General features: G+C 36.4%; 3 protein-coding genes across 4 annotated transcripts; 1 reads left to right on the top strand and 2 right to left on the bottom strand.

Annotated features, from left to right (window-relative positions):
* Window positions 1–270: 270 nt before the first annotated feature.
* On the bottom strand, window positions 271–1,423 carry LOC124408424 (NADH dehydrogenase [ubiquinone] 1 alpha subcomplex assembly factor 3). Its single transcript, XM_046885308.1, has 3 exons — window positions 1,194–1,423; window positions 981–1,098; window positions 271–884 (listed from the first exon to the last, which is right to left on the bottom strand). Exons 1-3 carry the CDS (start codon window positions 1,250–1,252, stop codon window positions 480–482), a joined length of 582 nt encoding a protein of 193 aa, XP_046741264.1. The 5' UTR covers window positions 1,253–1,423; the 3' UTR covers window positions 271–479.
* Window positions 1,424–1,549: 126 nt separating this feature from the next.
* Window positions 1,550–6,347, top strand: LOC124408422 (chromatin-remodeling complex ATPase chain Iswi-like). The gene has a single exon (XM_046885303.1). It carries the CDS (start codon window positions 1,911–1,913, stop codon window positions 4,944–4,946), a length of 3,036 nt encoding a protein of 1,011 aa, XP_046741259.1. The 5' UTR covers window positions 1,550–1,910; the 3' UTR covers window positions 4,947–6,347.
* A 3,593-nt stretch (window positions 6,348–9,940) lies between these two features.
* LOC124408423 (CUE domain-containing protein 2-A) lies at window positions 9,941–12,594 on the bottom strand. 2 transcript variants are annotated; one of them, XM_046885307.1, is made up of 5 exons: window positions 12,463–12,594; window positions 12,017–12,106; window positions 11,186–11,522; window positions 10,885–11,058; window positions 9,941–10,660 (listed from the first exon to the last, which is right to left on the bottom strand). In XM_046885307.1, the coding sequence occupies exons 2-5, from the start codon at window positions 12,103–12,105 to the stop codon at window positions 10,403–10,405; spliced, it is 858 nt and encodes a 285-aa protein (XP_046741263.1). In that variant the 5' UTR covers window position 12,106; window positions 12,463–12,594; the 3' UTR covers window positions 9,941–10,402. The 2 variants fall into 2 exon arrangements, with proteins under 2 accessions (XP_046741263.1, XP_046741262.1); XM_046885306.1 differs by having other exon boundaries at window positions 10,885–11,061; window positions 12,463–12,593.
* Between the last annotated feature and the right edge of the window lie 1,413 nt (window positions 12,595–14,007).

A 14,007-nucleotide genomic window follows, 5' to 3' on the forward strand; every position in this document is an offset into this window, starting at 1 on the left:
ATATGAATCAGACGGGGATTACAATAAACGTGATGGATGATAATTGATAAAGAAGTCAATTACTTTACACTACGATTTATTTGCTAAATATTCTATCAATAATTAAATATTTATACAAGTTTCTACGATAATTCTCTGCTTTACACATAGATAATATTACTCTGTACATTGGTATAAATTATATATAATCGCATAGGTACGTAATTATCTTTTTCAAATTCATAAATAGATACGCTATTATTAACAGTCCATCGGAGTCATTTACTGCAACAAGGTATGAGGTAAGCCAGTCATAGATGGGATATGATTTATGTAAAATTAATAATCTAATGGATGCTAAATATGGCTGTAAATACTTCAAATAATTGTGGGCATTAGACTAAAATGCCAAAAGTCATTTTAATCGTTTCTTTTGCTTTTCTGGTCCAACTAAATCAGTATTACATGTACCTTCATTGAAAAAAAGCTTGTTTATGTATCTATGAGTTTGTTGGACTTCCTATAACTATTGGACCCGTTTGATCCAATATGGAATCTTCAGCTTTGACATCAAGTTTTGCAGGTGGGATGAGCGCAGCCGCAACGAATCTTCCTTCGGCATTAAGGAAATTGAATATTGGACAAGCTTGATGTGTTGGAACAATCTCCACGCTCATTTTGAATTGTTTGCCAAACTGAACCAGCTTCCTGTCAATTTGAATGTTATTATGAGGGTCACCAGTTCCAATTACTAAGATGTCAGGTTTTGGGTCAAGAATAGTAAATAGAGACAAAGTTTCTTCGTTGACATCATCTATAGTGTTGACTTTCCAACTCAGTACGCTTCGTGGAAATATTGCAAGTGGTCCAATGATATGAACGCCATTGTTTAAACGAAATCCATTCTGAAACAGGAATTTTGTCAAGCTCTGTATTGGTACAAAAGTAAATATTATGTAAAAAAAAAAAAAAAAAAAAAACAGAAATAAAATAATAGATACATTGCTGTAGGAATCTATCATGAGTCCATAGATCTCATCCCTGTTAAGAATAGATATCGTCGTTTTCCCATCACCTTCGTAAGCACTTTTGCGAATGATTGATGACCCGTGAATTTTTCTGTAACAATCGATCTGTTTGGTAAAAATAATTTACATAAGACGTGTGAATGGGAAATATAATGAAAATGATTCACACATTTGAATATTGCTCACCTAACAGTTTGCCTTACGTTTGCTGAAATTATGCGGCTAAATATGAAGGTAGTCGTCATCGTTTTGTAGGTTCAAGAAACAATCTTCCGAAAAATTTGATACTTTATTTTCATCAAGTTTGAGCTTGCATTGAATTCGAAATTGTATCTTGAGGTTATTTAAGGTTACGTTCTTGGACTTGGGAGGTTATGAGAACCTACCGGGTGCGATGGCTGCACAAAGTGATGCCATTGGTTTTTTCCGTTAGATCAGCTTTAAATCCGGTGTGGACACGGCCGAAAGCTTCATTAATCGCGGCTACTGGATGGTTCGGACGGAAAATTCGTAGTAAATTCTGTTCACGCCGCAATACGTGCAACATTGCAAAGGCCTACAATCTCACTCACGTTGTGTATAAACTTTCGAAAGCCGGATTACCGCTTGACCTGCTAACAATCTGTGGTAATTTGAAGATTACAACTAGTTATTAGAGTTCCGAGGCGATGGTTTTAGGCTGATTCTTTAATTAACTGGCCAAGCTGACAGGTGATTGCGGACATAAAACAGTTTTGGAGGGAGTTAAAGCGTTAAAATGGCGATGAGCCTTTGATTCGTTGATTCGGTGGTGAACGCGGCATCGTACATACGATACCGGTGAATAATCTGTTTGGCGTCGGATACGCGCCTCGAGTATTTCATCGAACAAATTAAGCAAGGAATTGAGCTGAGCGACGAAAAATGTCCAAGCCGGAGACGGAAAATGCCGACGCGGTGGAAACGGGGGAGAATTCAAACGGATCGTCAGCAGAAACAACATCTTCTAGGGGTGGCGATTTCGAAACTAAACTGGAGACCGACAGAAGCAAGAGGTTTGATTACTTGCTTAAACAGACCGAAATTTTTTCTCATTTCATGACGAATAATCAGAAAGACAAAAGTGTCAGTCCGCTCAAAGTTAAAGCTGGGAGACCAAGGAAGCAGCCCGAGATTCCTGTCAAGGGTGACACGTCGGCTGATCTCAGGCATCGAAAAACCGAACAAGAAGAAGACGAAGAACTCCTCGCTGAGAGCAATGTCAGCGTCGCGCCAACAACCCGTTTCGAGTCATCCCCTCATTACATAAAATCAGGAGAGCTGAGGGACTACCAGATTCGTGGGCTTAACTGGATGATTTCGCTCTATGAAAATGGAATCAATGGTATACTGGCGGATGAAATGGGTCTTGGAAAAACCCTCCAGACCATTTCATTGCTTGGATACATGAAGCATTTCCGCAGCATTCCAGGACCCCACATAGTAATTGTCCCAAAGTCAACGCTAGCGAACTGGATGAATGAATTTAAGAAATGGTGTCCCTCGCTGAGAGCTGTTTGTCTGATTGGAGACGCTGAGACAAGGAACACGTTCATCAGAGATGTCATGATGCCAGGGGAGTGGGATGTCTGCGTAACGTCTTATGAAATGGTTATAAAGGAGAAATCAGTATTCAAGAAGTTTAACTGGAGGTACATGGTAATTGACGAGGCTCACAGGATTAAAAACGAGAAATCGAAGTTGTCAGAAATTTTGCGTGAGTTTAAAACTGCCAATAGACTTTTACTCACCGGCACACCGTTACAAAATAATCTTCACGAGCTATGGTCACTCTTGAACTTCTTGTTACCGGATGTGTTTAACAGCTCGGACGACTTTGACTCTTGGTTCAATACCAACAGTTTTCTTGGAGATAATTCTTTGGTCGAAAGGCTGCACGCTGTGTTAAGACCATTCCTTCTTAGACGCCTCAAGGCTGAAGTAGAGAAGGGCCTTAAGCCTAAAAAAGAAATAAAAGTTTACATTGGATTGAGCAAGATGCAGCGGGAATGGTACACCAAAGTGCTTATGAAGGATATCGACATCGTAAATGGTGCTGGAAAAATTGAAAAAATGAGGTTACAAAACATTCTTATGCAGCTAAGGAAGTGTTGCAATCATCCATATTTGTTCGACGGAGCTGAGCCTGGTCCTCCGTATACCACTGATGAACACTTGGTTTATAATTGTGGAAAGATGGTTATCCTTGATAAATTACTGCCAAAATTGAAGCAACAAGACTCCAGGATATTGATATTCAGTCAGATGACCAGGATGCTTGATATTCTTGAAGATTATTGCCATTGGAGAAACTTCCAATATTGTCGATTGGATGGTAACACGGCTCATGAGGATCGTCAGCGCCAAATAAACGAGTATAACGCTCCGGGGAGTGAAAAATTTATCTTCATGTTATCCACAAGAGCTGGAGGACTTGGCATTAATTTAGCTACTGCTGATGTAGTTATTATTTATGATTCTGATTGGAATCCTCAAATGGATCTGCAAGCTATGGATCGAGCACATCGAATTGGTCAACAGAAACAAGTGCGAGTGTTCAGGTTCATAACGGAGAATACAGTGGAGGAAAAGATTGTTGAACGTGCCGAGGTCAAATTGCGCTTAGATAAACTTGTTATTCAGCAGGGCAGGCTAGTAGATGCAAAACAAACTGCACTGAACAAAGACGAGATGCTCAACATGATTAGACATGGAGCTAACGAAGTATTTGCCTCAAAAGACAGTGCTATAACGGACGAAGATATTGATACGATACTTCAGAAAGGGGAAGCTAAAACAGAGGAAATGAAACAGAAGTTGGAGAATTTAGGCGAGTCGTCATTGAGAAATTTCACAGTCGATGCTCCGACCGATTCAGTCTACCAATTTGAAGGTGAGGACTATAGGGAGAAGCAAAAAATATTGGGAATAGGAAACTGGATTGAGCCACCTAAACGTGAGAGAAAGGCAAATTATGCAGTCGATGCTTACTTCAGGGAAGCACTAAGAGTCTCAGAGCCGAAAGCTCCAAAGGCACCGAGACCTCCGAAACAACCAATTGTTCAAGACTTTCAATTCTTTCCACCACGATTGTTTGAGCTACTCGATCAAGAAATATATTACTTTAGACAGACAGTAGGATACAAAGTACCAAAAAACCCTGAACTTGGATCTGATGCAGGAAGAATTCAAAAGGAAGAACAGCGAAAAATTGACGAAGCTCAGCCACTCACAGACGAGGAACTGACAGAGAAAGAAAAACTGCTTACTCAGGGATTTACAAATTGGACAAAGAGAGATTTCAATCAATTTATAAAGGCTAATGAAAAATACGGTCGAGACGACATTGAGAATATTGCCAAAGATGTTGAAGGAAAATCTCCTGAAGAAGTAATGGAGTATTCTGCTGTCTTTTGGGAGCGTTGTCATGAACTTCAAGATATAGACAGAGTAATGGCCCAGATAGAGCGAGGAGAAGCAAAAATTCAGAGACGTGCCGGCATAAAGAAAGCTCTGGATGCAAAAATGGCTAGGTACAGAGCACCATTCCATCAGCTGAGAATAGCTTATGGAACGAATAAGGGAAAAAATTATACCGAAGAAGAGGATAGATTCCTTGTATGCATGTTGCATAAACTTGGATTTGACAAAGAAAATGTATATGAAGAACTGAGGGCAACCGTAAGATCTGCGCCACAATTTCGCTTCGATTGGTTTGTCAAGTCAAGAACAGCACTGGAACTCCAAAGAAGATGCAACACTTTGATAACGCTAATTGAACGTGAAAATCTAGAGCTTGAAGAAAGAGAGAGACAGGAGAGACGAAAGAAGGGTGGAAGTATTGGATCAAAGCCAGCGTCCAAACGGAAGCAAGAGAATCTTCCAGCACCTCAGGATAAACCTAGGAAGAAGAAGAAGTAAATGTACTTTCATTATCTACACAACATAATTTCAGTTTATCTAAATTTTAATTATTTCCAATATCACTTTAAGTTTATTACAGTGGCTGAATTCAGGTCAGGCATATACTGTTCATGTTAAAATAATTCAAAACCATGGTATTTAGGGCCATCTATCATCACACCACTGTCAACATAAATTTAAAAGAAAAATAAACTTTTTTAATTGCACATTAATTAAATCTCAAAAAAATCTTTTCTGTTAATTGAAGTGAAGTCGGGGGCACAAATTACACAATTTCAATACCTTCTTCTAGACACCCAATTAATTTGTCAGAAACAGCTTGTTTGTCTCGAAAAAGAAGTGGTAACAGCAAATTTCATTTCTATGAAGAATTCCTTCTTTCCTTGAAGTCTTTCATGATGTTTAGAAGTAGCATCTTTTCTAACTAGAACAGTAAATTTTCACATACTTTTAGAACCATAGTTATTTATGAAATATGTATGAAAAACAAAGAAATGCGCTAATTGTTAAGGTCGAAAGATTTAATTAATTATCAATGATATTTTCAATATTGTCAAATGCAGTGTTCGGTGTACTCTCACTTAGAATAAGTTTACTTGATAAAACTTGGAAACTTGGTTCAGGATTGATTGGTACAATGAATTTTGTTTACTATCACGTTTATTGAATTTAAGAATTCTTATCGAGGAGCAGAGTAAATAAAAAGTATGAAATAAGATACATACGTATTATTTAATTTATACCCTAAATTACTTCACAATTTATAATATTTCTATAATTACATATATAATACATATATGTATAATAGTAACAAATATCTTGCAGTGAACACACGTCATTCGTACGTAGCGTAAAAACTTGAGAACTATTAAATTATCCTCGTAATCGTCTTCATATAAATACAATGAAAATGAACTGTTCGAGATTTAAAAAAAGCATAATCTTGTAAAACATATCGACAAATCAATTACATTTTTTACGGTCAAGATTTTATCTGCCGTTACCTGTGTGCAAAACGCAAGAATCGAATATTATAATGTACCGTCTCCAACACCAAAATATCTCATCCTATACAAGCATATTAGAGATTTTTACGGTAATTATGATACTATCCTACATAATAATACAGAAATAAAAGAATATAGTATGCACATAGAATGTGTATTAATAGGTATAATACATACATAAGTGAATCTGTATATACCGATAAATGCGTTTACACATACTATGTATACGAATACGTATGTTTTTGACAGTAGTTATAATTGTGATAATTACACGAGTAATATTTTCTTTCAAAGTTATAATATTACGCATTTATTTCACACCTGCACGTAATAAATACCACATCAGCGGTGTGAGATTTGTACATTATTTGTACAAATCTTGAAACTCTCACTCCTTCTCTAAATTATTTGTGTACCGTTCTATAGAACAGTGGGTATTACAATTAAAACTGGTTATTCATTTCATTCGCTTCGAATCATCCCAATATCATCTCATGTAGAATTCTATCAAACTACACACCCATAGTTTTCATTTAGTTATGGCAAGGGCCGGCCCTTCTCGTAATATATTTAAAATATTGAAAGACATTGCATGAAAAGCTAATTGCAACAGAATCTGAAAGTACTCAGGAATTTCTAAACTCACCAAGCAGAATAGTGTAATTAATCCCAGATATTGATATGCATAGCACTTCCAATTTATCTAAGCACGCAAGTATTACAACATGTCCAAATATATCATTCACATATCTCTTTTTTCATCACTGGCAACGAGCTACTTCAGATTAGTAATTTTCAAATTCTGTTGCACTTCAGTATGTCTTATAACGAAAAAAAAAACATCTTTTTAATTCATAAACAACTTGATATAATATTTTTTCAACATATACGATTTCCGGGCTTCACAATGCTTTGTGAGAATGAGGGGGTATTAAGGTTCCAATATATTTTCACAGTACTGACCAAATAGGGCAAAATTAGATATACACTAGGGTGTTCGTTATTTTGATCGTTTTAGATTTTTTTCGATTGCACCCCCAAAAAATTTTAAAATAATCATGAAAAAAATATATCAATAAAAACATGTTCATACTATAGAAAAATAAATTCCCTTGAAAATATAAAAATTTTGGGATAATATCTCAAACATGAGCTCATCAACTCAGTACATTTTAGCTTGTGAAAATAAAGTAACTGACTGGAAAAAGTAGTGGGATTTTAGGATAAAGTTGACTGCTTCAGGGTATATTTATACAAAATAGGATACTTTTAGGGAAACAGGTGACCCACTGTGTAGCCTGGATTACGGAAAAACGTTATAAAAATCAAGAAAAATTAAAAATAAATAAACCGTTACACAAATACATTTATAAATCTAAGTTTCTCATTGCGTTTCAACTGTCTTTGCTCTTTTTTCGCCTTTAAACATATCAGTGTCCAGATATTTCGAGACAAATCATATCTATATATTACGTGAGATGCCTAGCGTTTAATATAATGTAATGTTAGTATTTTCGAATGACCATCATATCATGGATTATCTATAGTTCAAAATTCATTTAAGAATTGATAATAACAATAGTAATACTGGTACAACGTGTGGCATGGTAAGCAAAATTTTTTCTTTTAGTCTAAATACATGATACGCATTTCATTGCTCACCTAATACCTACACCGACACCTTGGATCTGACAATTACTTCCATATTCCAACATGTAACGACACCCAAAACGTCAATGTATATCTACTTTATAAATAAATCAGCAAGTTTTCTCTTGACAGCCAAGAAGTATTTATATTCAACAGATAAAATACGAAATTGTATGTTCGGGTCTGATAAAAGTTTCAAGTATTCTTAACACAATATGGATTAGTAAAAAAAAAATAAAATACATGTGTCACAGTTTTATAGATGCGTCTAAAATAAAATAAGAAAAAAATATAACTAAAAAAATGATCACAAATGATCTAGATCTTATTGAACCTCGATGTCTGATCGACTAGAACACAAAATTTTTATCTTAGTTGAACAAATAATCAATTTTCCAGTTATTGAAATTATGCAGCTCGACATAAGTTTTCAATGTATGTCATGTAAACTTGTTTGGCATCAGGATGGTTCAATATCCTTAAATAAAGTTAACTCTAATCATAACATGAAATTAAAAACAGATTCATACCGTACTTAAGAAATAATGTTAACGTGTGTACTACATTTCATTTGGTAGTACCTGTGAATTAAAGAAGTTTCACCTTGTCTCAATGGCATAAAAATCACTGGATATATAGTTGTAAGCAGTGTGGAAAGTAACCATTACTGGTAAAAATGTAGAGACTGTACAGATAGGGTAATGTCGAAATTAATTTTTTGAATTACAATCGTCTGCGAACTTGAGAATGAAGCTTAAAATTGACTGGATACATCTTTGTAATCAGTATAAATCAATGTAAAAATGCAATTTGTTTTTGCTTTGTTCGCGGGCATTTTAGTTAGTTGCAAATTTTTCTGTGTCTTATACTCTAAGATAACTTATCATTGTCAGTGGCTGGAGTTACCAGTCCAACATCGTCAACATTTAAAAATAATGCTAGGTTTGATCTTACATCTTATATAATTAGTAAACAGAAAATTCCAGCTGATGTGTTGGTTACAGGTATTGTGCGCAAACGGAACGACATCGGAGCCTTTTTTTTCTTAAATCATAAATATCAATGAATAATTCTACAGTCCGACCTCTCAATAAGCCCACTTCCCCAGTTTCTTACTCACAGTGTTCCCCCACTTGAGCGGCTGATCCTATTGAGAGGTAGCGGCGCAAAGAACGAGAGAGACTGAAAGGGAATGGATTGAAGGGGAGGGGCCTGAGCGGACTTACGGAGACGTCCGACTGTATTTGAAATAGTGTGGGATCACTGGCATGTAACTGCCTGCACGTCTTTCGCGCGAGGGGATACTCTGGCTAGCGAATAGGGCAAAGTGGGTACCTCATTTCCTTGAAAAACTCTTCCCCTTGGAGGCCTGGGCAGACTTATAGAGAGGTCCGACTGTATTTGAAATCGCGTGGGATTACTGGCATGTAATCTGCTTGCCTTTCGCGCGAGGGGGTATTCACTGGTTGAAATTGCAAACCACTATGGAAAGTAGTCATTTTGAAATAGCTTAAAATCACTTGAAAAATCGCTTGAAATCAGTTGAAATCATTGCAATTTCTTGTCACCCGATCTATGAGTGAATATCCCCTCACTTTCGCATATGAACATGCGTAATGATAAATATCACAAAAGGTGTTCGTTAAAGCGAATAATGCATCCGTAACGTATTTAGAAATTAAATGAGGCAATAAAATTTAAAACTCCAGTCAATGAATGCTTTAGGAAAATAGTATAATGACGACAGATTGCTGTAGTTAATTCTGCAATAATTAGTAAAATTGAAGAACTCAGCTGCCACAATATACCTTTATACCTTCTTAATGATAAATGGTATCGGGTCTACTGGAATTTTAGAATATTTTATATGAGATTCAAATTACCTACGTGGAGGTCTCTTAAAATTAATGTTAACCATGCAATGGCTACACGAATCTGTTTGGATCATGTACATCAGACAGCGACAAAGTGGAATTTTTTCTCATAATAAATATGTAGAAACGGGAAAATCGAAAATTGTCTTAACTGTCAGAGATATAAATATATCGTTAATTGCAAAAGCTATTGCGCAATGAATATCATACCGTGCATAATGTACACTATACTTTCACATCATACTGTATGTACAGTCCGTAATAAATCGCGAATAATGGTGATAATAATAGGTACCTAATATTATTCACCTCGATAATAGCAATAACAATATCAACAGAATACGTTAAACATTTGAAGGAAAAATTTTTTGTTGCTGTATAAAAAACGTATTAAAGAGGTTAGTTTAATGAATACCACAGTCAGAGGTAATAACTCAAGTAGAATAGTCTTTTTAGTTCTGCTCACGTCTCTCATAAAATTAATCAGTTTACAATGGCAAATAGAAACGTAACGCCATTCATAGGTGTGTTTGTTATTAACAATATTCAGTCGTCAGATAATTAAATGACGTGTCCCTAATCACATTTTTAATTTGTGTAATAGAATTATGTGTGTAATGGCCATTGTATACTCACTAGTTTATCTAAGAGTATAATACAAGCTCTAGTGCTAAATATTAGATAAACGCTGTGCAGTGTAAATACTTCTTTCAAAAATCACACAGAGCGCCGTCAGTTTCAAAATAATGTTGAACATAAGCTTGGAGTCGTATATAAAATGAAGCCTGACTGTTTTTACTATCATTTAGCACTGTTTGTTTACACCCCTAGGCTCATCTAAGAGAAGGACATTAATTCAAGTGTAATTTAAAACCAGGTGCCTCCAAGGGGGTGGATCGGGGGGGGGAGGCAAGGGGGCTGGTTACGGACGACTGTGCCCCCTCTTCCTGCCCCCCTCGTTCCCCTCATCGTCATCACCCCGTCGAACTTCTGTGTATCGTTCACCTTTTACACTTACGATCTTGTTATCCAAATAACGAACCAGTTTCTTTGGTTCCGTCTTAGGAGCCACTGGGCGATGCTCGCGTACAGTATTGTCACGATCCACATAGCTATAGCGGGCAATTATGCGCGATTTCAACTCTTCGTCGTTCACTCTTGCCTTAGTACGAACGCTTGGCTGAAAATACTTTGAGTTAGATTTAGATAAGATTTTCCTATCGTCATTAATAGTTATACTTTCCCAAATAACGGGGTGCCCCTAACGGGCCCGGGCACAATGGTCCACACATACTACTACTACTACTACTTTCCAAATAACGTATTTTGCGAATTTTGTGTTAAGCTGGCGAATTGTATCTCGATAAAATTATTCATAGAAATATTATGGCGAGACCTACGTACCGTGAGGAAAGTAAGATTGCCAACTAGACTTTGGCCTGCCTCTTGTCTATGTAACGCGAGCTGCGCTGCCTTCGCTATGTCACCACCTGCTACGGCTAAGCAATGTCGTGCCTCTGCTGGACTCGCTCCTGGAAACATTTCCTGGAGAAGAGCAACCTGATGCCAAGTTGATTCCTGCTATATCACAAAAAGACATTAATTAGAGTTAAACATGAGGGATGACATAGCAAAACTTGATACATAAACTTTTAGTAAAAAAGTACGACGATAACATCCTTTTCGATTTTTCAGGTTCACTTACTTCAGCGAAATATTCACCGCTGGAATCACTACCAGCATCACTTGTTTCGGACAAATGGTGCACCCTGATCCTCTGAGCTTCAGGAGGTAAAAATGCTGTCAAACTGATATGACTCAACGGATCATGAGATTGAGAGTCCTCGCCCGGTTTACTTCCCTGTCTGAGCTCGCTCTCTATTTCCAACAGCCATTTGGATACTGCCTCTTTGTCAATAGTTGAAAATTCGGGAAGACAGGCAGACACCATTTCGCACAATCCCTCGACATCTAAATTCTCCTCGAGAGCATCCTCCTCAACCATGCTCACAACGTAGCTGAGAACTATGTCATCTATCAAGCTAAAAAATTTTTTTTCTTTGTTTATAGCCATCAACAATACATGGAAAATGACTACATACAACGTGCTTCAAGATTGAACAAGGACATTGATAAATAGCTACTATCATTTTTATCCCTGTTTGTGCTGAGAACAAAAATTTGAATTTATTGTATATTTATCTGTCTAACAGATGTGACTTACCAGTTTATGCAAATTTGCATGAATAGAATATGATTTGTACAATAGATATTCCTGTTACGATAAGATTCATTCTGTGCATGTTTCTTCAACAAAAATTTATAACTCTAGCATAATTAATAGTGATCCAGTGGAGAGATGATCGGCAAGATGAAAAATTCATGCCTATACTTAGTATTAACAAGTGCCATATATAACATTATTTGTCGGTTCACAAAGTCAATAAATTTTAGCTTTCAAAAAATTTCTGTTTTCTTTTAACTTCTCAGGAAGAAGACACGGTGTAAAGTAGTGTGATCAAATTTAAATTCTCACCTCAGTTGAGCAGTGGGAACCTGTTTCCTTACAAAGCTGAAAAGCGATTTCTTCACTAGTTCTTCCTTCTCATCCATTGTTCTATTCATTCTGAAGCAATAAAACAAATACACTCTTATTGTTGCCCAGTGATATTGTAGAACATGATCAGTGAGGGATAGGTTAAGTAAAGTGAAAAGAAAAAAACACGGAAATTAGATTCCTCAGCTGGGATAATCAAATCGCGAATTTATGCAGCTGGTTATTAATTTTCAAAACTGACGAGCTCGCTGTGTATCGGTGTAAGGTTCGATTTCGCGAAGTTGAAGCAGGTAAAAACGGCAAAAATGTAGAAAAAAATGACAGCTCCTGTACAAGCATCGCCGGTCTTTTTTATGCTGCACAATAAACAGATATGAAAAAGTGGCTATAGGGTTACATCGTGTATTACTACTGTATATACTAACCTACTGATATCGGATCAGCACAGCTTCGTCTTATTTAACACTAAATACCGATAAAAATTTCGTATACAAACAACGTCTTGCAATTTGACAGCTCGCTCCGTAGGAGGGGTGATACGCTACTATCGCCACCTGGCGGCCTGACAAGTCGCAAGGCATCATGGAACCCGGAGCTCTTCAGATTCACAACCCTTTTCCAGGCCACCCCTGCAAAACAGATCAATACCCTACGGCACTGACCAGCAAACTAGGTTTTCCATACGGGGCATACAGTGCAGGCGATGAAGTACATTGATGCGAACTAACACGATGTATTCATCATATGTGCGACAGCTTTTCGATGAAGAATAAATTATCGCATACTTTAAATTTAACTATTACTGCATCACTACGTGCATGTATTAAAGGAAACAGAGCACATTTTTGTAGGTCGCAATGTGTAATTCTGAGCAATCACAGTAAAAATACTGCATTTTTCAATTGCACTGCTTAATTATAGGTTCTTTGCAACGCTATAAAGATGGTCATTGTTCAAAGCGTTGCTTTGCCAACGTAAACAAATTAATTCTACATTTGGCTTACCAAAAGAAAGGACGAAGGGTGCGGACTTATACTACTCCTCATTAATCTCAATAAATGCTGACCTAACTATGTAATGGAATACCTTGCTACCATCAAGGCTTCTGCAGCCAGCTATTTTTAAGAGGGTTTAACGAAAACTGTGCTTTGCCTATTTATGAACTCGTGGAACCAGGTTTATTTTATTAATTAAATGTACACTCTTGTCCTCGATTTCCTTGAGCGGATCCCAAATTTCCGATGGCGTTTATTTATTGAAATTAATAAGCCGATAGTAGCACATATAACGTGTAGAGCATATTTTATCATTGCAGTAATGAATTTGATACTTTTTTTTTAATTGCGGCAGAAGCGATTTAATCAAATTTTATTTATCGGAAGCCGAAACCGATATAAATTTTACTGCGTGCTCGAGCGATTACGGTTAGATCGGTTGTAATTTAGAGCTTGCATGAAGCAAATAGTAAAAAGGACAAGTAGCGTGAACGTGGAGAATTGAATATATTATGACATAATGATCATTTATTTATAAGACTTTTGCGTTGTCCACATTTTTTGAAATATACACAACAGGTAGGTAGGTACATAGCATTTATATTTATTACCTGAACTTACTTACGAACGATAAGACATTCTGTGACACAAATTTCAAACGTCTATACATACATATATTTACGTACTGCCATACGTATGTACGTATACAAATTATCGTCCTTTTGCATATACATATATACCGGAATTCATTACCGGCTTTTTTCCGAGGGGTCCATGATGTGAATATTGAATAATAACTTAATTCTTACTTATAACTAGTAATGTATACTATAATGAACTAATACGTAATTTTAATAATATAAAATGTGGCAACATTACAGGTTTCTTCTAATATTTGGATATACCTTGGTTTTCTTTAAGACTCCACTCTGAATGAGTAATAATCTTTGTATAATGACTGAATGCAGAAAACTT

The sequence above is a fragment of the Diprion similis genome, chromosome 8, assembly GCF_021155765.1.
Source record: "Diprion similis isolate iyDipSimi1 chromosome 8, iyDipSimi1.1, whole genome shotgun sequence".
NCBI lineage: Eukaryota > Metazoa > Arthropoda > Insecta > Hymenoptera > Diprionidae > Diprion > Diprion similis.